A 26664-nucleotide genomic window follows, 5' to 3' on the forward strand; every position below is an offset into this window, starting at 1 on the left:
TCAAGTGCTGGGTTGTATGTGGTGACTAGAGGTACTCGGTTATTTGTTTTTTTCTCTGTGTATTGGAGGAGATTTTCTCTTCGGGTTTTCAAGGCTGTGTTTATGCTGTTGTTGATGGTTTTGTCTTTGTAACCTTTCTTATGGAAGGAGTCTGCCAGTGTTCTGAGATGTTTATCTCTGTCTTCTGGGTCTGAACAAATTCGGTGGTATCTGATGGCCTGGCTGTGTATGATGGCCCGTTTGGTGTGTTGGGGGTGAAAACTGGAACTATGAAGATAGCTGCATCGGTCAGTCGGTTTTCTGTATATCGACGTGTGTAGCTTGTCATTCCTGATGTATAATGTAGTGTCCAGGAAGTTGACATGTGTGTTCAAATAGTCCATTTTTAGTTTGATAGATGGGTGAAAAGTGTTGATCAATGAGAAGAATTGGTTTAGATTTTCTTCACCATCAGTCCATATCATGAATATATCATCAATATAGCGATAATATCTGTATGGCTTACCATTGATTTGTATGTGTTTGGTTTTCTCTTTTTTTTTTTATTTTTTTTTTTTCTTCTTTAACATTCTGCTTAAAAATTTGTGAATCAGTACTGCTTGGACCTTGAAGAAGGGGACATACCCCGAAAGCTTGTCCTGAAAAATTATATGTTAGTGCAAATAAAAAAAGTATCACGGACAGTACTCAATTTTCTCTGTCACAATTGCACTAATACGGCTACAATCAAATCAAGTATGTCAGGAAGGGGTAAAATCTTCCGGGGCTGAAGCGGTTAAACGATTGTCGTTCGCTGGGCTATCGTCCGAGCAAAGTTTTTGTGTTTGCCCCTTCGGATTTTGATGGATGGACTGTCGTGATCGGCTGTAGAAAGCTGTGTACTAACGTTCAGACTATCGTGCGATCAATCCGAAAGAGGTTTTTTTTTTATCATCTGATTATCTAAACGTGTGTACGAGGCATAAGCTTTTCCAGGGAGACTGGGAAAAAAAAACTCAGAAGCTATGTTTTTTGAAACCAATCAGAATAATTGTAAACAATTTTTTATAATGTAATACTGTAAAAGCCTGGTCTCAGTGTATAGTTTTGCATTTATGTACATGGGGGCAGTCTTTTTGGCTTGCGTCTCTCAATGTTGAATGAAAACCCATAGACTGTCCTGTAATGATTCATAGTCGTGACTTGGTGAATCATCATTCAGCTTCAAGCTAAAAGAAAAATAAAGCTACAGAGGAGTGGCACCCCAGTAACCACAAGCAGAAGTATACTAACTCCCAGGAATAAGCAGAGAGGAAACACATCCTTTTATAAATTGACAAATTATCACAATGCAATAACAAAATAAACTTTATTCATCAACAGGGAATTTTTGGAAATTACAGCAGTACATGATGCATAACAACCTGTCAGTGTTTGTGCTCCACCCACGTGCATTTGAGCACCAGACATGCAACTTCCCTTCCCACCCAAAAAAAAAGCTAAACACAGACATCTACCCCGATAACAGATCAATATTTCTTACTGGAAATTTATGTAAAATTCTGTTTTTTTTAGGTTTTTTTTTTTTTTTTTTTCCATCAGTTAAACAATAAGTCGTCCCCCGTGCAACTTTTCATAACAATTGTATAATTTTGTTACATATTCTGTACCCCATACGTTATAATCACTATTTTTTCAGCATGTGTTAAGGAGGTGAGACTACCTGTTATAATCACCTGATAAGTCCCAGTGTTTAGAGAACTGCTAGGGGAAACAGCGAGCCGACTACGTGAGCATGACATAAAAAAAAAACCTGGAGCTTTTATTGTGTTTTTTTTTTTTTTGCCTGTTTAGAAAATGATAGCTGAAGGCAGTCTGGTATTATCCAACCAACCGTTATCTGTGTCTTTCATGTACTCCAATGGTGAATGCCTGAGCCTCCTGAATTCCCAGACTTTTACGTCTGATGCCAATAGTATATGGGGGGAATCTAATTCTTCTCACTATTTCCGGGATATTATTACACAGTCACCATACATCCTGCACTTTACTTTTAAAGACTTATCACGGACACATTCAGTCCATTCATTTCTCCACTTATGAATAGGATTTTGTTTTTGCCTATATTTATACGGATATTTTTATCACACCTTTTTATCACTGTTTTTGTTTAAAGAGGAATAAGATTACCATGTGATACATTTATTATATGTATTCTTTAGGATACCCTTTATATGTTTTTATACCACAAGACTTGTCTCTTTTTAGTGCATTTATTAATAAGCACCTTTGCACTTTATTTAATTTACAGCGCAGCACTATCTTGATTTTATATTTTACATTATATTTTTAGGTTCTGACATTTCCTTCAGTGTTTGCAGCAGTATTTATCGTACATATTTAGTTGGCGCCAGGATATTATTTTATTATTAAACTTCGTATGTACATTTGCCTCCTCTTGGTCAAAGACACCCAGGAGGCAACGTAAGGGAGAACATATGTTAGGAAGGTCAAAGTTATCAGAGATGAATTCAGTCACGCTGGACCATAGAGGACGTATCCTAGGGCATTCCCATACCATGTGAATAAAAGTTCCCTCTGCCCCATTACATTTGTGACACTCTGCAGAGTCTCTTTTGCGCATTCAAAACAGTCTGGCTGGTGTGTAGTAGATTTGGTGAAGGTATCCAAGCTGGATCATTCTATCCGTGGAGGATATAACAGACAAGATATGTATCCAGAACCTCCTGCCACAGCTCATCAGACAACTCCGGTACGACAGCCACCCAGCGAGACCTAGTCCTGGCAGTCAATCCAGGGTTCCCAGGGCCCACTTCCCTATAGTATCTGGAAATGCATTTGGCTGTATCAGGATCAAGCAGGACCTTTTCCGGAGCCGTATTTTGGACCCTAAACCCCCCCCCCCCCCCAAACTGTGTCACAGCTGCACAATGCAGCTGAGCATATCTGAAATGCCAAGTCCTGGGTATGCCAAACTGCTCCCTCAGTTGCGCAAAAGAGGACAACCTACCGTCCTGATATATTTGATGCAAATACTTAACACTATACCTAGCCCATATATATCCATATGCAACTTTTGCATTGATTTATTGTACCACAGAAGACTATTGGGGGACAGCCATAGGGGCTCATCACCCCTCCTCTAAGCACATTGATAAAATTCCCTACGAGGGAGTGCCTGAGTTTCCTGAGCAGTAGCTACCGCCGCTTCCAGTAAAGTAGTGGCATTAGGAATCTGGGGAAAGAAATCGCCAATGTAAAAAGAAGATCCTCATGTTTTACATGAAAATATATTATTTTTTTGCTAGAAAATTACTTTGAACCCCCCCAATATTTATATATTTTTTTTAAAGCAAAGGCCCCACAGATTAAAAACCATTTGTCGGCATTTTTAAAGATAATGGTGTCATTATTGGTAAGGGACAATAATGCTTTGTTCCGAGAAGGGATTAAAATTTTGAGTGTTGCAATTTTTTTTTTACACAGTATTTGCGCAGCGATTTTTCTAACTCAATTTTTTGGGTATAAACACTCTTTTTAATTTTAATGCACTAAAACACTCTATATTGCCCAAATGTTTGCTAAAATATAAAAGATGATTAATGCCGATTACATAGATATCAAACACGACATGCTTTAAAATTGCGCACAACCGTGCAGCGGTGACAAACTACATACATTTTTAAAAGCCTTTACAGGTTACCACTTTAGATTTACAGAGGAGGTCTACTGCTAAAATTACTTCACTATCGCGGTGATACCCCACATGCATGGTGCAATTGCGGTTTACATAATACCGACGATTGCGTTCGCTTTTGCGCACGAGTAGGGGGGATGGGTGTTTTTTTATTTATTTTGCTTTTTTTATTTTATTTTTACACTGTTACTTTAATTTTTTTGTAGGTTTTTTTTTTTTTTTTTTTTTTTTTTTTTTTTTTTTATAATTTTTATTGTTATCACAGAGAATGTAAATATCTCTTATCATAGCAATAGGTAGTGACAGGTACTGTTTTGAAAAAAAAAATTGGAGTCTATTAGACTCTAGATCTCTCCTCTGCCCTCAAAGCATCTGACCACAGCAAGATCGGTGTGATAAGATGCTCTCCCAATTTCCCATTTGCGCTGTTTATATCCGGTGAAACCGAAGTCATGAAATGCTCGTAGCTTCCGGTTTCTGGTCTCCAATTATCCCTCCACTTCACTGCGAGAAAATTATTACACTTCAAGCAGGCTCTCTCCCCCAGCCTAAGTCAGGATTTTACAAGCCGCTGGGGTAAGCCCCGACAATTAGATCACACGGTGCCACATGCGCCAATTCCATGATCAAACAAGTGACTAAAAAGTGGCACGCTCGTGTAATAATTGTCCACATACAAGTGGTACCCCTTTCCGAATAAGGGTGACACCAAGTCCCACACAATCTTACCAGCGCTCCCTATGTAGTTTGGGGAGTTCCCGGGCTCCACGTTGACTATCTTTTTCCCTCGTAAACCATAAAACTATATGTATAGCCTGTTGCCCTTTCACTGGGCTTATACAACTTGGCCCCATATCTGGCACGCTTGCTGGGACGATACAGTTTGAAAGACAAGCGGCCAGAAAATTTAATCAGGGACTCAACGCAGACAACTTGATCAGGAGTAAACAAGGCTGCAAACTGTTGGTTGAAGTGCTTTACGAATTTTGTGGAGCTGATCAGATTCAGGGTTACCCCGAGGACGACAGCGTTCATTGTCATTAAAATGCATGAACTGCAAGATCTGCTCATGTCGTGTCCTGCCCATGGATGTAGAGAACACAGGCATATGGTAAATTGGGTCAGTGGACCAATATGACCGCAACTCACTTTTTTAGTTATGCCCATGAGGAGGGATAGGCCCAGAAAGGTCTTAAATTCGGAAACCGTAAGGGGTTTCCATTCTCTGGCAAGGGTCAACTGGGGATTAGCGGCGATGAATTGACCAGCATACAAATTGCTTTGGTCCACAATAGATCTTTCGTGAAAAACGGCGAAAAAAAATCAACTGTCCATCTGAATTCTGGGTTGGCCAGTGAATGGGGGAAGTACGGGCGCTGCAGAAGTGGTGGGCTCCCAATTAGGATTGGCAAATGCAGCGGGAAGGGCACTATGGGCTTGACTGGCCTGTGTTTGTCTTCTTGGTGGCTGCGGGACACTACTCGTGCTAGCCACCGCACCAGCTTGAACTGTACTTATGGGACTCGCCACGTCACCACGTGTTACTGCAGTGCTGGATATATGACCAGGATGTACTAGGCCGCTGGTGCTTGACAGATCACCAGAAGGATGAGCGGCACTAGTACTGGCTCTCTCCTCCATACGAGAGCCCTGCAGTTCTTGCACCTCAACAACAGAACAACGGGGTCGGGTACACCTGACCTTGGCAGGGACCACAACTCCGTCATCAGAGCTATCTGTCAGGGTGCTGCTGCTGTCTACTGGTTCGTATTCTGAGCCTGAATCTGACAGATGGGTGACTTCCTTTTCCCTCTCATCTGTCATACTCAGAAACGTGTAGGCCTCTTCACTACTGTACCTCCTAATGGACATTGTGGCCTCTAAATTTACAGGTACAACTAGTGCGACTCACAGGCAAAAAAAAACCTGATTGTCAGAGCCTGTTTCAATCGCTACCAAAAAAACTGTCAGCGTTCACAGGGATCAGGCCTTACTCTGCGAATTCTGCAGTTATGTGTGTTGTGTTTTTGTAAGTGACAGTGTTCGACTGATACTGCACTTGGGTGGGCTGGGCTCAGGGGCTAAACGCAGGTGCTAGCAGGTATCTGGGCTGATCCCACTAATGCTGCATTTTTCAGAACCCTAAACTACTGGGGACACTAGTATAGATCTGATCAGATCAAAGAAATTGATCCGTTCAAACACTATACTAGTAAGGGAGTTGTATGGTGTGTGCATGGGTGTTAGCACTACTGGCACTAATCTGACTCTCCCTGGGGCTGACGCTGACCCTGACGCTAAAACCTGTACTGGGGAGGCAATCAGGGGGTTAAACCTTTATTCAGCAATATATGGCGGGTACCCTGGCGCTATAAAAACCAAATGGTGACAGTAACTAGCTAAGCGTCACCCATGACACTAAATACAGTGTTCAGAAATAAGATCTGTACACTATATCAGTGACACTAGTGACAGAGGGTTAAAGGGTTATCTGGGGGTCGATCAAGGGTTAAACCTTTATTGGGGGGGTACCTGGGCCTACTACTAACTGCCCTAATGTTGATTATTGTCACAAATAGTGGTCAACCGATATATCGGCCAATATTTGGCCATTTTTGATAAATCGGCATCGGCCGATTATTATCAAAATTAGGCCGATATTTAACATTACCCACCGTTCCTCCTCCCTTCTCCACACTCAGCGCGGCACTTGGTGCTTGCCAGAGCCGCCGAGTGTGTGAAGCTGGCACGTAACAGAGGAGAGAGAGAGAGAGAGGGATCTGTCAGAATTGAGGTTGATGTCGGGGGTGGGCGGGACCCGGCCGCAATCAAACACTAGCCAATGGGATGGGATCTGGGCAGGCTGCTATGTGTATGTGGCCCCGCCCCTTTTCTTAAGCAGCCCAATCATTGGCTGCTGTTTGATAGCTGCTGGGTCCCACCCACCCCGACATTAATCTCAATTCTGACATCTCTCTGTTGTCAGTTTCACACAGTTACTCGGCTTAGTGTGAAACCTGCCAGTGCTAGTCAGTGCTACCTGCCACCCAGTGCCTCCCAGTGCCACCTCCAACCAGTGCCATGCCAAGCAGTGCCACCTGCCAGTGCCAAAAGTGGCACCTGCCAGTTCTAAACCAGTGCCACCTTCCAGTGCCACTGCCAACCAGTGCCATGTCAGTTCCAAACCAGTGCCACCTTCCAGTGCCACCTGCCAGTGCAAGCCAGTGCCATCTGTCAGTGCCACCTACCAGTGCCACCTGCTAGTGCCTGCCAGTGCCACCTGCCACCTCCAACCAGTGCCCCACCAATCAGTGCCACCCGCCAGTGCCACGCCAATCAGTGCCACCTGCCAGTGCCAACTAGTGCCTGCCAGTGCCATGCCAATCAGTGCCACCTGCCAGTGCCACTCCAAATCAGTGCCACCTGCCAGTTCCAAACCAGTGCCACCTGCCAGTTCCAAACCAGTGCCACCTGCCAATGCCAACCAGTGCCACCTTCCAGTGCCAGTCAGTGCCACTGCCAATCAGGGCCACCTGCCAATCAGTGCCACATGCCAGCGCCACCTGCCAGTGCCAAACAATGCCACCTGCCAGTGCCAACCATTGCCATGTCAGGTCCAAACCAGTGCCACTGCTAATCAGTGCCACCTGCCAGTGCCACCTGCCAGTGCCAGCTGCCTAAGCCAACCAGTGCCACCTGCCTAAGCCAACCAGTGCCATCTGTACTGAGGACATCAAGTGTGTGGTAGAGTGACAGGAGCAAGCAGGGAGGAGTGGAGTGGGTGAGGTCTTTTTTTTTTTTTTTTTTTTTTTTAATCGGCCTAAAATATCTGCCACAAAAATCGGCATCATATATCGGCCATCGGCCGCCCCAATTTCTAAATATCGGCATCGGCCAGAGAAAAACCCATATCGGTCGACCTCTAGTCACAAATGACACCAGTACAGTGATCAGTGAAAAATCTGAAAACTGCACTTGACACACTGACAGGGAGTGAAGGGGTTAACTGGGGGGCGATTGGGGGGTTGACAGGTGTGCCTATGTGTACTGGTATTAGTGTAGTGTTGTGCAACTTACTGTTAGACATCCTTTCTCCTCTCTCTGGAACCGAAAAGAGTTCCACGAGAGGAGATGACATCACTTCCCCTGCCTGTGTTTACATTACACAGGCAGGGGAGGCATTTCATTTGCCAGAATCAAGTAGCAGATCCAGGCCAGAAAATATTGGCCTGGACCTGAAGACTGATCGGTTCTGTAACAAATCCGATTGCTGCGGGCACTGTGGGGGGGGGCGCAATCGCAGTACAGCTATGGCGAGTCGCCGTAGTTGAGCCCATAGTGCCCTTCCCGCTGCCAATAACATCTATATAGTAGTCGGTGTGCTATTTTTAGCTCTGATCGTTTGTATACATGTCAGTGGTCCCAAAAAAGTCTCAAAAGTGTCCGATCTGTCCGCCGCAATGTCGCAGTGCTGCTAAAAATCGCAGATCGCCGCCATAACTAGTTAAAAAAAAAAATGAATACTAAAAATTCCATAAATCTATCCCCTATTTTGTAGACACTATAACATTTGCGCAAACCAATCAATATACGCTTATTGCGTGTTTTTTTTTTTTTTTTTGTTTTTTACCAAAAATATGTTGAATACATATCAGCCTAAACTGAGAAAGGGAATTTTTTTTTTTTTTTAATTTGGATGTTGTTTATTATCCCCGCATCCAACATCTCTGGGGCGGCCGCGGTCCAGATTTGAAAAAGGGTCTGGTGCGTCTTTGGGTCCGGTTCAGGTGCGAATTCAGGCTAAAATTCAGGCCTGAATCGCACATGAATGGTGTACAGAAACTCACCGGACCCCAGGCAAGAACCCGTGGCCGCACATGTGTGAACCCGGCATGACAATCTCAAGCAGAATCTGCATTCTGCTTGTTCCACCTACCTGGACTGTGGTGCCTTTTTAGGGGATAAGTACATTTTTGACTATACCTCTCCCAGTATAGTCACTGGTCTTGTCCCCCTTGGTGTAGTCTTATTCATGTTGTGTAAACTCCCCCTTAAAAAGACCCAGCATCACCTACTACGAGCATTAGAGCAAATAAATTACCAGTGCCCAAAGTTTCAGGACTATGGTTCAGAACTTTTAATGGCTCCTCTAGTACCATTTGCCACCGAAAATAAGAACTACCCCGATAATAAGCCCTACTGTGATTTTTCAGAGAGGGCTGCAAAAAGCCCTACCCCAAAAATAAGCCTTACGTTTAAAGTGGTTGTAAAATCCTAAAATGCACTGTATTACAGTATTATAGCATGTAAACTTCGTATGTTTCTGTAATCTATTTGTGATAAATACCTTCGTTACAGCACCACTCGGCACTCAGCTGATCCTCCGCTGCCCTCCTCCTCTTCTCCCCGCTGTCAGCGGGGAATCTGCCCCCCGCAGTGCCCGGAGCAGAGAAGACCGCTTAGGTGGGTCATGGAAGCGCAGAGCAGTGCTCAGCTGATCCCCCGCTGCTCTCCTCTTCTCCTCTCCTCTCCAGCTGTCAGTAAGGGATCTCAGGCCCCCCTCCCTCTACAGTGCTTGGAGTGGGGAAGACCTATCAGGCGGGTCACGGAAGTGGATTTCTGCAAGCACTTCTACTCAGTTTTACTGGGGATTCCTGACAGGCAGGGAGGAAGATGGGGAGAGAAGACAAGCTGTACCCTGAAAATAAGCCCTACTGGGTCTTTTGTTGCCAAAATTAATATAAGACCCGGGCTTTTTTTGGGGGAAACGCGGTAGTTGCAATCTGTCAATCTGTATAGCTTCACAGTGAAAATATTCCCATTCTTTTCTAGCCCATTGGGTATTTAAACTGAGGCAATTAAAACCACATGAGCACATATTCACACACAGTGCGTTGTCATGGACTTCTCTGTGTTTTCTAGAGCAGAGACCATGCAATGACATAATAAAAGTCTGGGCACATTCATGAACAATTTCCTGATTCAATTTAATTTAAATAGTACAGAGTAGATTGTCAGAAACTCAACATATCTAAAGCACATCAGTGCAAGTTATACATAAGGTATACTCTCATGCTCCCACTTTACTTCTGTAAGTGTATGCGAGTTATCCAGAAACAGACCATAAGCTTAAACAGTTGCTGCACACATCCAATGGTGTTCCCACAATTCTACAAATGTAGATTAAACCAAAAAGTGATGTTGCACAGCTTTTTATACCTGTGTAAACAACCTTTGTGACGTAAAAACATGTGCTTACTGATGGTCTTCGTATCCCCTTAAATATGATGTCAATATTAATGATGTGTAATCACTGTATTCAGTGGTTAGGTGAACAGAAACACAATAAAACAATAAGAATGGTAAATGGGATGACTGAATACAGTAAATAAACATGAATAGAAGAAAGTCTCTTGTGTTATAATCTTCTTCCCATCACCGTTGTGCAAATATCTGTGCCTTGTGTAGTCTGCTTCCACCTCAACTCTTACCTTCCTTATGCTTGTGACTTCGCATATATGTGAAATCCTCCACATATGGTGTCCTCCTGAGTCCTCTGTCCACTGGGGGCCCTCTCAGGATTTCACCCAGTAAATCTCTAAATGTGAGGGTTAGGTTCCTTTAAGACACTCTTACATGTCCACCTCTGCTTGTGCCTCGCTCATAATGTGAAAAACTACAAAGATACCCCTCATAGTGTAGTAATGTTAGTATCAAGACAAAAACATCACTTTTTTGTTTCATCTACAAGGTATACATCTGGCTGCATGAGCCATGAAGTGAGTTTTGCAGTATGTACCAGCCAAGTTCCATCCTTTAGAAAAGTTGACCTTCTAAACGGTTAGCTACTTGATGAGATATTCTCAAGCAAAGTAATTTTATTCTGTGTTCATGACAGGTATATTGTCTAAAATAAAAATATTTGCAATTTTATTTGGTTAAATAGCCAGGTAACTTTTTTGTCTTGTAGGCAATTCATGGATCTTGCAAGTTCCTTCACTTCTTCACTCGAAGAAAAAGATTCCTGGCAGCCAGCTTAATCAACTTTACTACTCAACATGTTTCCTTGCGTCTGGTCTGGGTATTACAGAATATTCCAGAGGTAAGAAGAAGATACCAGCAAAAGCCTATACCAGAATTAATTCTATGGTTATGGTCTACTTTTATTTATTTATTTTTTTAAATATTGGGTTTCATGACATTGTAGTACAGGAAGACAGACAACGTCAATACACTTTGCATGAAAAGAAGCTACATTATACAAACCCAATATGCCAGCAAACTGCAAATAGTGCCTCAGGAGCCCAGAAAGTCTAGCAATGTGGAAACCAGGGCACTACTTAAGACCCAGTGATATGTTCTAAATAAGTATAATGTCCCTTTGTGATGCAGGGCAAAGGACTAGGTTTATCCAAGGGTCCTTACTGACCGGTTGCTTGGGGCGACGGACCCAAGTATGATTGAAAAAAGCGCAACCTCTGGAGTTTCTGGGCAGGTTTTAAACTGTAATGAGGTGACAGCTGGAAAATGGAATTTCAGAATAGTCGTGTATGAAGACAGGTCCAAATGTAGGATTATGCCACCCAATTCTTCACAATTCCAGCCCCAGGATTGATAGTGTACTTTTATGCAGGAGGGCTGGATTTCTGCACCACCTGGTCAGAAGTTTAAAGTTTACCTCCTGGGCTTGAGTAGCTATACTAGTTTTGAAAAAAGGATGTATCTCAGTCATATTCAGAAATGGGGTGTCCCAATCTCAGACAAGCCCCAGAGAGGAGAATGTTGTACAACTCAGGGATAGGATGTGGGCAGTCTGAGTCTCGTATGCAAAAGGCTTCAAGATTTCAGTTCCCTGTGAAGCTGCCCAATCCCTGCAGACTTGGCTAGAAAATGTCAGAGCTGCAGGTAGTGAAGGCATCTTCCCTGGTGAGGAGTATCGGGGGGTTAAAAATCTGTAAGAGATTTAAACCCAGATGGGCCTACTGCCTGTTCGACAGAGGGGTTTGATTCCCTCCAACATAAGAAACGTTTGCAATGCATACCCGTATGGAATTCTGGATTACCAAACATTTGGTGTAAACAGACCAATGTATGTGGAAATGCTCCAAGGCCATTGGACTGGGCAAATCCAAAGTAGGAACATTGGTGATTTGTCATTCAATACTTTCCCACAGTTTGGACCAATCATGTCTAAGACCCTACAGAGCTCAACTGCTCTATAGTATAATTCCAACTGTGATAGGCCTGCTCTGCCCTCTGTTATCTATTTTACTAGTATGTCGTGATGTACTTGAGCTGGGGTTCGGGGCCACAAATATGTAAGCAGGGCCATTCGCACAGAGCGAAAACCTTGTTGGAGGACATGGACTGGTTAAGTTTGGAAAATGTATAAAAGATTAGTGAGGATGTCTATCTTGTAGATGGACATCCTACCCAGCCACCTCAAGGGTTAGGTAGGAGAGTTTTGTGTTTAAAAAAAAAAAAACAAAACACTTGAATGACCCTAGTGTCCTTCATATAATTAGATGGAGTTAAAGAAGAAGTACAGCAAAAGCTCATTTAGCTGTACTTCCCCTGTGGATTACAGGAGCGCAGTTCGTTCTGCTCTCCAGTGACCAGAAGCCCGCTGTCGGCTGACATCACAGGGCTGGTCCAGGCTCAGGAAAGAGCACAACCACATAGTTGGGATCCGCCTACATGCCTGGACTGGCACCTGGTTCAGCCTCTCAGTGACCTGCTGAGAGCCTGAGCCGGCCCCTCTTGCCCCTCCACAGTCCAGCTCTCCAGTGAGCGCGTGAGCGGTGTGTGTTTGCTCAGTTCTCAGTGTTAGAGCCGACAGGGGAAAGATGCAGCATCGCCTCCCCCAGGTAAGTATGATTCAAGAAAAAAGACCTTCCCATACTTCTGTTTACCAGCTTTCAGTTTTAGAGCCATTGATTTCCACTGTTTTCTTTCCCGGGTGTCCTCCTAAAAGCTGAATTCTAAGCCACCCCCATCAAATCATTCTCTGCAGCTATTACCTTTTGTGCCACCACCCCCTCCCTTTAGAATGTAAGCTCTACGAGCAGGGCCCTCCTGTACCTTTTGTATTGAACTGTACTGTAATTGTGTTGTCCCCCCTATACATTGTAAAGCGATGCGTAAACTGTTGGCGCTATATAAATCGCGTATAATAATAATAAGCAGATGTAAAAGACACAAATTAATGCAATAATCATTATTACATTATTAAATTAATGTTTGTTTAAATTGCAAGTTAGTAACTGATTTTGACCTCACATCAGCTTTCTGTAGTCCCTAAATAACAGAGCAGTAAAGGAAGAAGCACTACAAGGAGTAAGCCCAACCAAAAAGCATACTGATAGAAAAAAGGCGGCAGAGTGAGATCAGATGAGCTGAGCTGAGCTCATCACAGTGCCTCTTCCCCTTTCAATGCCCAGTCACAAGCTGGGGCTGGACGACCTGGGTGCAGAGGAAGTAGGTTGAATAATAATATTCATTCTATATGAATACTGGCCAGCAGACTGAGGACATCTAGTGGCATAAAAAGTACTGTGGGGTAAGGGCCAGTTCACACCACATGCAGTCCATTGCGTTCCCTTTTTTTTTTTTCTGCATCAATAACACATGGATAGTAGGTTATATGGTATTCAATGGCATAGTTCACACCAGTGGTGGTCAGTTCCAGGGCATTCCAGTTCCAGAAAATAAAGTAGAACATGCTGCATTTTTTTCTGAACTGTACTGGAATACAGTAAAACGCACTGGAACACACGTCCTTATTTAAGGTGAAGAAAAAAAGAGGGGGATAGAATGCATCAAAAACGCATGGGAAGGCTTCAAAAATGTGCATGCAGAGAAGCATCCAGACTATGTTTCTAGGGTGTGAACTGACCCTAAATCTCTGGAATGAAGGAGTATATTCTAAAAGTCACCCTCCGTCCAGAGACTTTCCTAGTCATTCAGTTATTGTTAGTTTTAACTGGAGTTCTGCTTATCTGACTCTGAAAATATTTCATTCATGAGCATATCGGTCAGAGTAAACTATAACCTTGCTAAGGCTCTATGCACACCTAAGCATACTGCAGCTACACCTGCTGCACCAGGTTTTTTTATTATTTTTTTTGTGTTTTTGTAGCACATTTTTGGAACGGCACCATTCATTTGAATGGGCCTCCCTCCACTCCAAAAACGTGCCAAAGAAGCTCATGTACCAAATTTTGGCGCAGTCGGGCGTGTTTTTCGTTGCGATATTTGCTGCGATCAATCGTGGCAAAACTATACCACGTTTGGGGTGCCATCAAGAAATAAAGGCATCGCAAATGCATTGTGTGTTTTGCTGCGAATCTGGAAATGCGAGCAGAATTGGACAATTCTGCCTGCGACTCCAGTACACTCAGGTGTGAATGGAGCCTTAACGTTTTACATATGCCATACTTTCTGGTTGAGACTGAAGCATCTGTTAGTGGAAATAAATGTGACCCAGCCTGCTGACAAAGGAGAGTGGAAGGTGTTATTGAATGTTCCGTCCTGTGTCACACCATAAATAGATAGTGATCTCAGAAGAGGTCTGGATTGGGAATAAAAACTGCACCTTCATATCAACCACTAGATGTTTTTCTTAACAACTAATAATAAAGGTGCTGAATAGCAAACCGCTGCTATAGGTATATGGATGCGGTGACCAAGGAGAGTTTCTTCCCTCTCCGTGTGAATTCCAAGGCTAATTTTCAAATTTGTGTGGAGTGATCCTGTGTAATTTATATGCTGCTTCCACTATATAATTGTTATTTCATGTCACCGTTGATGTGCACACAATGGCTCTACATTCCTGCACTGTAATTCGTGTCTCTGTACTAATTTGGATTACTAATACAACTTCTGCTCTGTTCTGTCAGCTGTAGCTGATGTAAAATTTTGTCCTTGGAAAGCCCCTGTTCTCTTTGAGATGGTTCTCTATTTTAGGTCCTGATCTGACATAAGGAAAAGCATAGTGGATTGATGTCAGAGAGATATCTCCAGTGCAATCTTAATCCCAGAGTTCCGACAAAACAAGCAATGTGGAAAACGTTTTTTTTCAAAAAAAAATTTTTTTGTTTTTTAAGCCAGTTTAAAGGCCAAGTTCACCTTTTGGGGAAAAAAGCACATATTTCTGAAGAAAAAAGTGAATTTATTCTTCTTTTAACCATAGGAGCCCCTAACAACTCTCAGTATAATTGTCTGCCTATACCTCCCATATGGGCAGACAATTACTGAAGAGCAGGAAGGATCAATTAAATATGAGAGTGCTCACCAGCACCCTCAGAGTTTATTGAGAACTGCAAGCCGACTGCTCCAATGGCAGATAGTCGTTGTAGTTTGTTCATTTACAGGAAGCTGTGAATGAATGATGCAGACGTAGGGGTGGAGCCCTGCACGGCCACGCTTTTTTTAAAATTGATCCCTGCCCACTGTCACATGGGGAGAAGTGGGGGGGGAGTTACAGGTTACAACTCAAATATGGATATAACGCATAGCAAAGGTGAATTTATCCTTTCATTTACTTTAGTATAATTATCTTCTTTTAAATCTGTCCACCTATAAGTGAAGTGGTCTTTTGTCTTCCCCCACCCCTCCTGTGAATGCCGCATACCTAAATACTTACCAAGAAGAAGTCTTGGCCATGTCCAGCTTGTACTATATGTGCATACTGCTTCCTTCATTCATTCCTATGGCCAGGTACATACTCCTATGGATGGCTGGGGCTGCCAGGTGTACAGACCAACTATAGGAATGAAAGGAGTCCGCGGCCGTTTTTAATAGGAACTGGGCCCAGCTGGGAATTTTTAAGGCAAAGCTTAGCAGTGGGTTGACTGTGAGTAGTTATGTGGCTTTTGCCTTTATACAGTGGGGACAGAAAGTATTCAGACCCCCTTACATTTTTCACCCTTTGTTATATTGCAACCATTTGCTAAAATCATTTAAGTTCATTTTTTTCCTCATTAATGTACACACAGCGCCCCATATTGACAGAAAAACACAGAATTGTTGACATTTTTGCAGATTTATTAAAAAAGAAAAACTGAAATATCACATGGTTCTAAGTATTCAGACCCTTTGCTGTGACACGCAACTCAGGTGCTGTCCATTTCTTCTGATCATCCTAGAGATGGTTCTACACCTTCATTTGAGTCCAGCTGTGTTTGATTTTACTGATTGGACTTGATTAGGAAAGCCACACACACACCTGTCTATATAAGGACCTTACAGCTCACAGTGCATGTCAGAGCAAATGAGAATCATGAGGTCAAAGGAACTGCCTGAAGAGCTCAGAGACAATTGTAGCAAGGCACAGATCTGTCCAAGGTTACAAAAAAATTTCTGCTGCACTTAAGGTTCCTAAGAGCACAGTGGCCTCCATAATCCTTAAATGGAAGACGTTTGGGAGGACCAGAACCCTTCCTAGAGCTGGCCGTCCGGCCAAACTGAGCTATCGGGGGAGAAGAGCCTTGGTGGGAGCGGTAAAGAAGAACCCAAAGATCACTGTGGCTGAGCTCCAGAGATGCAGTCGGGAGATGGGAGAAAGTTGTAGAAAGTCAACCATCACTACAGCCCTCCACCAGTCGGGGACCTATGGCAGAGTGGCCTGACGGAAGCCTCTCCTCAGTGCAAAGCCCGCATGGAGTTTGCTAAAAAACACCTGAAGGACTCCAAGATGGTGAGAAATAAGATTCTCTGGTCTGATGAGACCAAGATAGAACTTTTTGGCCTTAATTCTAAGCAGTATGTGTGGCGAAAACCAGGCACTGCTTATCACCTGTCCAATACAGTCCCAACAGTGAAGCATGGTGGTGGCAGCATCATGCTGTGGGGGTTTTTTCAGCTGCAGGGACAGGACAAATGGTTGCAATCGAGGGAAAGATAAATGCGGCCAAGTACAGGGATATCCTGGACGAAAACCTTCTTTAGAGTGCTCAGTGACCTCAAACTGGGCTGAAGGTTTACCTTCCAACAAGACAATGACCCTAAGCACACAGCTAAAATAACGAAGGAGTGGCTTTACTATCCAACCTGACAGAACTGGAGAGGATCTGCAAGGAGCAATGGCAGAGCATCCCCAAATCCAGGTGTGACAAACTTGTTGCATCTTTCCCAAAAAGACTCATGGCTGTATTAGATCAAAGGGGTGCTTCTAATAAATACTGAGCAAAGGGTCTGAATACTTAGGACCATGTGATATTTCAGTTTTTTTCTTTTTTAATAAATCTGCAAAAATGTCAACAATTCTGTGTTTTTCTGTCAATATGGGGTGCTGTGTGCACATTGATGAGGAAAAAAAATGAACTTCAATGATTTTAGCAAATGGCTGCAATATAACAAAGAGTGAAAAATTTAAGGGGGGTCTGAATACTTTCCGTCCCCACTGTATGTGCATAAATGGTATCCACCAAATAATTTTTTGTTTTTTTTACCCAACATCACTTTGAAAATCTTAATGTGAAATTTACAAAAAGCACAAACTTAACTCTCTCTGTTATCCTTGCAGGTACGGCAAGCAGCAGATGAGGGGAACTGTTGTTTCGGGACCATCGATACATGGCTGCTGTATAAACTCACAGATGGTGAGTGGTGTTTGTATGAAAGTAGTAAGCAACCCCTCCTAGTACCTGAACAAATGTTCATACCCTGTTATTACAAGGCAAACTTTAGTTTTTCTCTTAATTGTAACAGGGAGGCAGGGTTTGATACCCTACTAGGTATTTACTGCTTTCAATTACCCATGTATGGAAATTCCTCTCCCCACAAACCCCCACCCCCACCACCACCACTGCAGATTGCTTTTCAGAGGACGGAAAGCATTACCACTAATGTGAAATACACTTAGGAGACTACTCACAAAATGTGGTGCAATCTATCCCTATGGTACTTCTACTTGCATACATAGGAAATAGGATTTTTCTTTAATTGCCTTAAAACAGTGTTCCAGTGCCTTGAAAAAGTATTCACACCCCTTGAAATTTCCCACATTTTGTCATGTTACAACCAAATACGTAAATGTACTTTATTGGGATTTTATGTGATGGACCAACACAAAGTGTCACATACCGTATTTATCGGCGTATAACACGCACTTGTCCCCCCTTAAAATCAGGGGAAAATCATGGGTGCACGTTATACACCGATCTCTGCTGTCTCTGAGGAAAGAGGAGCGAGCGCTGCTGCATTACACAGAGCCGCGATCTCATGTATACCCGGCGCTCTGTCACTTACAGCCACGCCTCCTGGCCCCGCATTGGGCCACTGTTCTGTCTATCATATGAGCAGGGCCAGGAGGTGTGGCTGTGAGTGACGGAGCGCCAGGTACACAAGAGAGATCGCGGCTCTGTGTAGATCACCGGCGCTCGCTTCTCCTCTTCCCTTAGAGACAGCAGGCATAATCCAACATTGGCGAGGCTGCAATGATGGGAAAGGTGGGGCTGCAGATGGGCACTGAACAGGCTGCATTGTTGGTCAATTTAATGGCTGCAGATGGGCACTGAACAAGGTGCATTGATGGGCAGTTTAGAGGCTGCAGATGGGTACTGAGCAGGGTGCATTAATGAGCTGTGACCCTAATTTTGCTTCAAAGTTCTTTATTTAAAATGTACGTTTTTTTCCTTAAACTTCCCTCCTAAAATTGGGGTGCGTGTTATACACCGATAAATACGGTAATTGCGAAGTGGAAGGAAAATGCTAAATGATTTTCAAAATTTTTTACAAATAAATATGTGAAAAGTGTGACGTGCATTTGTATTCAGCCCCCTTTACTCTGATACCCTTAACTAAAATCTAGTGGAACCAATTGCCTTCAGAAGTAAACTAATTAGAGTCCACCTGTGTGTAATTTAATTGCAGTATAAATACAGCTGTTCTGTGAAGCCCTCTGAGGTTTGTTAAAGAACCTTCGTGAACAAACCGCATCATGAAGGCCAATGAACACACCAGACAGGTCAGGGATAAAGTTGTGGAGAAGTATAAAGCAGGGTTAGGTTATAAAAAAAATATCCCAAGCTTTGAACATCTCACAGAGCACTGTTCAATCCATCATCCGCAAATGGAAAGCATATGGCACAAGTGCAAACCTACCAAGACATGGCCGTCCACCTAAACTGACAGGCTGGGCAGGGAGAGCATTAATCAGAGAAGCAACCAAGAGGCCCATGGTAACTGGAGGAGCTGCAGAGATCCACAGCTCAGGTAGGAGAATCTGTCCACGGGACAGCTATTAGTCCTGCACTCCACAAATCTGGCCTTTATAGAAGAGTGGCAAGAAGCAAGCCATTGTTGAAAGAAAGCCATAAGAAGTGCAGTTTGCGAGAAGCCATGTGGGGGACACAGCAAACATGTGGAAGAAGGTGCTCTGGTCAGATGAGACCAAAATTGAACTTTTTGGCCTAAAAGCAAAACGCTATGTGTGGTGGAAACTAACACTGCACATCACCCTGAACACTTTCTTCAGCGGGGACTGGGAAGATGGATGAAGCCAAATACAGGGCAATCTTAGAAGAAAACCTTTGAGTCTGCAAAAGACTTGAGACTGGGGCAGAGGTCCACCTTTCAGCAGGACAATGACCCTAAACTTACAGCCAGAGCTACAGTGGAATGGTTTAGATCAAAGCATGTTCATGTGTTAGAGTGGCCCAGTAAAAGTCCTGTGGCAAAAGTCCTGTGGCAAAACTTGAAAATTGCTGTTCACAGATGCTCTCCATCCAATCTGACAGAGCTTGAGCTAATTTGCAAAGAAGAACGTGCAAAAATGCCACTTTCTCTAGATGTGCAAAGCTGATAGAGACATAACCAAAGAGACTTGCAGCTGTAATTGTAGCGAAAGGTGGTCCTTCAGGGGGCTGAATACAAATGCACGCCACACTTTTCATGTATTTATTTGTAAAAAAAAATTTAAAAAACATTTATCATTTTCCTTCCACTTCACAATTATGTGCCACTTTGTGTTGGTCTATCACATAAAATCCCAATAAAATACATTTTGCAATTTGGTTGTAACATGACAAAATGTGGAAAAATTTCAAGGGGTATGAATAATTTTTTTTTTTTTTTTTTTAATAATTTTTTATTGAAACACAGGATGTTCACAAAAAGAAAAGAGTTACATCAAGACATCATATTATATGCAGATATTTTTAATGTCAATATCGCATCATCTCAGAGGAAGGTCATCAGGGTCAATTAAGTACTTTATCTTAAGCACTATATTATCTGAGAAAACAACGACCTTAGTCAGAGATATTAAATCCTGTCAAATTTTTGATATATATATATAAAAAAAAAACGAAAAATAATAGAGAAAAAGGAAAGAGAAAAAAAGAGAATAGGCAAAGATGGAGACAGAGAGCAGGGTGAGGTATGGGAATAAGGGGGGATGGGGAGGAATTGCCGTCTCAGGAGGATTCACCCTACATTAGATCTCCATACATAATGTACATTATCTAGATTCCATAATTTCCGCATATGCGGTTGTGTATTTAAAGGCGAACCAGCAGGACCACATTTTTCTCTTCATTTCTGAATTTCTTTTATTGGAGTATGTTAGGTCCTCCATATAGTATATATGATCTACCTCCCTCAGCCATTGGCGTAGGGAGGGTATTTTAGCAGTTTTCCAGAACTTAGGGATAAGAGCTTTAGCGGCATTTAGTAAATGCGGAGTGATAGACTTTCTATATGATCCTGCTGGCTCGCCTGTACAGTGTAAAAGGACGTACCAAGGGTCATTAGGGACTTCAGAACCCTGAATCTCCTTAATCCAATAAAAGATGGTAAGCCAGTAAGGCCTTATCAGGGGGCAGTACCACCAGATGTGAGCGTGCGATGCGATATCTCCGCAGCCACGCCAGCATAGTGGTGATTCTTGAGGGAAGAGCTTGTGTAGAGTTGCTGGTGTGTAATGCCATCTGGTCACAATTTGTAATTTACCTCTGATTTTGGAGGCGATCGAAGTTGAGTGGGTTAAAGAGAGAATGGATGACTTTTCTTGATCCGTCAGATTTTTGTTTAAGTCCCTCTCCCAATTGTGAAGAAATGTAGGGTAGCTAGCAGGGGTGAGAGAGCTTAGTGCTTGATAGAAATAGGAGAGCGGTCTTTCTACTGGCATGTCTCCTACAAATGCTGATTCAATTGGTGATAGGTTAGTTGCATTGCGTAGAGGTTTTGGAAGGGATTGGATGAAGTCCTTTAGTTGCAAATATCTCCATTGATCCAATAGTGATGGGGATGGCGTCGAGGTGAGCAATGATAGTGGTACAATGTTCGAGGCGTCTACGACTTGGTGTAATTGAATATTATTCCCAAGGTTCCAAGAATGGAGTCCGGGATCCATATTGCCTGGTGGGAAGAAGTTGTGTCCAGTCAGAGGCATAAGGGGGGAATTGTATTGCCACTTCTGAGTTCTGTGTAGCAAGTCCCAGCATGCGAAAGTGGATCGGGTGAGTGGGGATGTGGTAGAGGGCAGCGATCGGAATTTCCCAGGAATCCAGATCAGCTTGTAAAGGTCACTACCCCCTAATGTCATTTCCAGTGATACCCAGAGTTTTGATGTCTTGTTGTATTTCCAGTCTGATATTCTTGATAAGATTGTTGCCATGTAATATCGCTTAATGTCTGGCAGAGCTAAACCTCCTAACCTTTTAGGTCTAAGCAATACTGATCTAGAAATTCTTGGGTTACGTCTATTCCAAATATATTTGCTTATAATTTTCGTTACACATTTAAAGAAACTAGGCGGAATTTGGAAAGGTATCATCTGGAACAAAAATAGCAACCTGGGCAGTACGTTCATTTTGATCACACTGATCTTTCCTAGCCAAGAGTTTGCGAGCTGTGACCATTTTTGTATGTCCGATTTAATTGTATTAAGGAGGGGCATGAAGTTAGCATGGAATAGGGATGATAGATTAGGAGTCAGAAATATACCGAGATATTTCATTGCTGTTTTCTGCCAGGTGAATGGGAAAGATTTCTGAAGATTGCTAGCTGTCTCTTGGGGGACTGAAATATTTAAAATTTCAGATTTGGACATATTGATCTGAAAATTTGAGACTTGATTATATGCGGAAAAGACTTGCAACAGATTGGGTAGAGTAATTATAGGTTGTTGGACATAGAATAAGATATCATCCGCATATGCGGCATATTTGTGTTCAAACTTGTCTATCACGATGCCATGGATGCTTGGGTTGTGCCGAATTGTGGATAAGAAAGGTTCGAGTGAGAGGGCAAATAAAATAGAGGAAAGAGGGCAACCCTGACGCGTACCGTTGTGAAGTGTGAATGAATCGCTTAAAGTACCATTTATTCTCAATTGTGCCGTAGGATAGTTATATAGGGCAGATATCTGACTTAGGAGAGAGTGGCTGATACCTAGATGGGATAAGGTCGCTAGCAAGAACTCCCAGTCCACCCTGTCAAACGCTTTTTCAGCATCTGTTGAAAGTAACAGGGTGGGCTGGGAGGTGTCACAAACATGTGCAATCAAGGAGAGAGTGCGTAGGGAATTGTCTCGGGCTTCCCTGCCTGGAATAAAGCCAGTTTGTTCCGTAGAGACCCATTTCGGTACTAAAGGGAGGAGTCTATTTGCTATTAATTTTGCGTAAAGTTTAGCGTCCAAATTCAAAAGAGAAATGGGGCGATAGCTACCGCAAACGCTCGGAACTTTTCCTGCCTTCGGGATTACGGTAATGTGAGCATGTAGGGTTTCAGGTCTGAAGGAATCACCTGAGGTAATCGAGTTAGCGTATTTAGCCAGGTTCGGGAGCAATATATCAGCGAATGAGCGGTAATATGCGGATGTTAAGCCGTCCGGGCCTGGGGCCTTACCGTTGGCCATGGCCTTAAGAGCTTTACGAAACTCATCAGTGGTAAATTCCCCGTCTAGGGTAGCTAAAATGTCTTCCGGTAACTTAGGAAGATCGGCTTGTTTTAGGTATTCCTGTATAAGACGACTACGGGACTCCTGATCTCCTGTATGGTGATGTACATTGTATAACTGCTGGTAAAACTTTCTAAATTCCGCAGCTATGGCAGGGGTGTGATGAATTATCTCAGCGGTTTTGGTTTTAATTTTTGGTATAAAACTCGCTGCCTTTTTTTGTTGAAGGGAACGGGCCAGCAACCTGCCAGGTTTATTGCCCCATTCGTACATACGGTGAGCAATTATGCGAAATTGTTGTTTTTGTGCAACATGGAAAAGGTTTTTTAAGTCTTCCCTCTTGCTAGTTAATTCTGCCAACACAGATTTTGATAGGCTTAGTTTGTGTTGTCGTTCAAGAGTATTTATATCCCGGATTAGTGCAAGTTGCTGACTCGTTCGTTCTTTTTTTTTCCTAGTACCCAACTCTATAAATTTTCCGCGGACAAAGGCCTTATGGGCCTCCCATATTGTGCCTGGAGATATACCTGGACTAGCATTTTCCTGAAAATAAAATTTCAGGTCTTTTGCAATCATTGTCATGTCTATTTCTTCTGTCAATAAATTATCATTTAACTTCCAGTTTGTTCTTTTATGTGGGATAGATGGGACCTGTATTTTAAGTACAATCGGGGCATGATCAGAGAGAGTAGATGTGTCAATATGTGAGTCCATTATCAAGGGAAGGTGATGGTGACTGACAAAAAAATAATCGATACGCGAATAGGAATGATGTAAGTTTGAGAAATGTGTGTAATCTCTCATCTGAGGGTGTAGGATTCTCCAAACATCCATCAGCTGAGCATCGTGTAGGCGTTTGCGTATAAATGTTAAGCGCGCATGGGAGATGCAGGATTTGCCCAGAGACGTGTCCAATAACGGTTCAATGGGGACATTAAAGTCTCCCGAGAGGAGGACACAACCCTGCGCAAACTCCGTTAGCTTCTTAAGAGTGCCCGACAGGAAAGAGACCTGGTCTCGGTTGGGTGCATAAAGCGTGGCTAAGGTGCATAACATACTGCCCAGGTTACCTTTTACAAATAAAAATCGTCCCAGAGGATCACTAACCATGGAGTCAAATTTAAACGGAGTATCCCTGCGGAGTCCAATGGCCACGCCTTTCGATTTATGTACGTCTGTCAGGCTATAGAACCATGTAGGGTAATTTGGAGAGAAGAGCTTGACCGAAGTGGTGTGAGTGAGGTGGGTCTCCTGCAGGAAGACAATGTCCGCTCGCAGACGATCCAGCTCTCGGTATAGATTATGTCTCTTACCTGGTGCATGGAGCCCGCGGACATTAAGTGATATCAAATTGAGCTTAGCCATGGACTACAACAGGGAGCACCCGTTCAGTGCACTCTCCACCTCTATCTGTTCCAGAGCAGACGGCAAGGGGGGGTGAAGAAAGGGGGGATAAGGGAGCAAAGGAAAGAAGAAAAACAAAAGATAAAAAAAATAGAAAGTATGTGTTAATAAACATTCTTAGCACAATCAAAAGCCACCGTTGAAAGAGGCGGCCGAGGACACTCAAAAATCTATTGTGCCTAGATGGGGCAAGCCGTGGGCACGCAGCCCTCCCACCCCCATCCCCGAGGGGAGAAGGTGCATGAGGACGACGAGCCCCCCGAGGGGGTTGTCTCAACGCCAGGACCGAATGACGGAGCGCGACCATATCTGCGCGTGCGTCGTCCCATCGCTCCGGGCGCGGCACCCAGTCTTACAGAAAAACAAATACGTTGTATTCACCCAGAGAAATAAAAAAAAAAATTTTTTAAGACGAACCAGGAAAAAAGGAACCTGAAAAAAACAATTTGAAAAAAAAAGAAAAATGTATAAAGGCAACTCAAGTGAGCCTGCCAGGAGATCTCTCTCTCTCTCTCCGCTTCCTCTCCTACCTATCCTCCTCATCCACCTTCATTTTCTACCCCCACTTATAATACAGGTATATATACAAAACTAAAAAGAAAAAACAGCTAAATAGGGGTGGGCCTATCATATGAGGTAGGAGATCATATTCTAGATTAGAACACCTAACTGGGAATATAAAAATAAAACAATGGTTATTCCACAGCTGTGTGGAAGGTGTAAACATAACATAATCTAGAACAGTATACTTGCAGATACAGCGTTTATGAAGAGTCTCTTGGGTAGCTTAAATAGTTACAGTCACCCAAATTGCGAAGATGCAAATTGCGAAGGTGCATCCGGGGAGCCCGATCCACGCTTGTGTTGTACTTTTTGCCAGCTTGCATCCGGAGGAACACTGAGAGAGGGAATGGAATCTTGCCATCCTGGAAGATCCGGAGGCGAGATGTTGAGATCCGCGGAGAATTTTCCCAGGTCCTCCGGGAAGCGGAGAATAGCCGTCTTGCCGTCTCTATGGGCTATCAGAGCTGAAGGAAAGCCCCAGCGGTAATTAATAGAGGCTGAACGCAGTTGTTCGGTTAAAGGGCGCAGGGCCCTGCGTCTCTCCAATGTCTCTCTAGCAAGATCCAGAAAGAATAGCAAAGATGCGCCATCAAAGTCCAGTGGTGTTTGTTCCCGGGCTTTCCGCATAATTCTCTCTTTTTCCTCAAAGTAGTGTAGCCTGCAGATTACGTCGCGTGGGATATCAGAGGCTAGGTTGCGAGGCCTTAAAGCCCTGTGGGCCCTGTCAATTTTCAAAGGAAAGTCCGCAGGCTGGCCAAGTAGGCCATTGAATATGCCGCGAAGAGAGGGCAACAGATCATCATCACCTGTGGCTTCCGGCAGTCCTCTGATCCATATATTATTCCGCCGATTGCGGTTTTCTTGATCCTCGATCTTATATAGAGCCATGCGGTGTGAGATAGAAAGGGTGCGGGTAGTCGTCTGCAGGGATCGTATTGCAGCCGCGTGGCAATCAAGGCGCAACTCGGACGCTTCCACCTGTTCCAACACGTGGTTTAGGTCTGATCTGAGTGCTGAGAGCTCCTTTTTAATGGAGCGTTCCAGGCCAGAGAACAGAGAGGCTAGCTCCGTCTTGGTAGGAAGGTCACTAACCAGAGCCACGACCTCCGAGTTTCTGGAAGTGCTTTCTTCCCCGTCTGAGCAGGCTGATACTGCCGGAGAGTGTCTCCTGGTTGTAGGCCTATGGCGGGAGGCGGAGCTCGGGCCGCGAGGCGAGCGGCCTAGTCCGTCCATGCTGATGGAGTCCTGTTTCCGCGGCTAGATACCTTTTTATGGAGCCTGACGGGGTTCCTTTTTGAGGTAGGGATTTGCCCGTCCTTTTCCCCATGATGTCTTAGGGTGATGCAGGTAGATTCTCAGGGTAATAATAGTTATAAAAGGTGCCGCCACCGGAGCTCAGGGAAAACACGTCCTTACTGCTGCATGCCGAGACCACGCCCCCGGTATGAATATTTTTTCAATGCACTGTAAACTATGCCTAAGATGGGGTTCACACATATGCGATACCAGACATTGCATGTGATTCGCACTGCATTGCTATGTATGTATGGGCAGTATGTAGGGCTGAAATCGCATCGCATTCGCACCAAAAATGGTGCAGGACCCTCCTGTGATGCGGCTGCACCCCAGAGCCCCCCTTTTATTTGCCTGAACCCGGTCTTTCCAGCAACAGGGATGAGCACACCAGCCCCAGCCGGTGTCTCAGGTCCTGATTGGATAGATTGATAGCGCAGCCATTGGCTCCCGCTGCTGTCAATCAAATCCAATGATGCGGGAGCCGGGGGGCAGGGCTGAGTCCTTTTGTCTGTGTTAATGGACGCAGCAGCAGGACACAGGAGCGTGCCCGCACAAGTGCCCCAAGGGAGAGCGGCTCTCCAACGGGGCACTCGAGAAGAGGAGGACCCAGGAGCGCTGCTGAGGGACCCCAGAAGAGGAGGATCGGGGCCACTCTGTGCAAAACCAACTGCACAGAGGAGGTAAGTATGACATGTTTGTTTAAAGAATAAAAGAAATAAAAAAATAACTAAACCTTTAGATATCTTTTAACTTTCTTTTGACGCCTGCAGCGCTTTGTAGAGAGCAGTGTGAACTACCT

At 43.8% G+C, this 26664-nt stretch overlaps 1 protein-coding gene across 1 annotated transcript in view; it reads left to right on the forward strand.

The window, feature by feature from the left end:
• Positions 1 to 26664, forward strand: part of GK5 (glycerol kinase 5) — a 96342-nt gene that overhangs the window by 35163 nt on the left and 34515 nt on the right. Inside the window, exons 5-6 of the mRNA XM_073625630.1 lie at positions 10668 to 10799; positions 17223 to 17298. Of these exons, the coding sequence (XP_073481731.1) occupies positions 10668 to 10799; positions 17223 to 17298 (208 nt within the window). The remainder of the gene's footprint in view (positions 1 to 10667; positions 10800 to 17222; positions 17299 to 26664) is intronic.

Source organism: Aquarana catesbeiana, linkage group LG04 (assembly GCF_042186555.1).
Source record: "Aquarana catesbeiana isolate 2022-GZ linkage group LG04, ASM4218655v1, whole genome shotgun sequence".
In the NCBI taxonomy this organism is placed as follows: domain Eukaryota; kingdom Metazoa; phylum Chordata; class Amphibia; order Anura; family Ranidae; genus Aquarana; species Aquarana catesbeiana.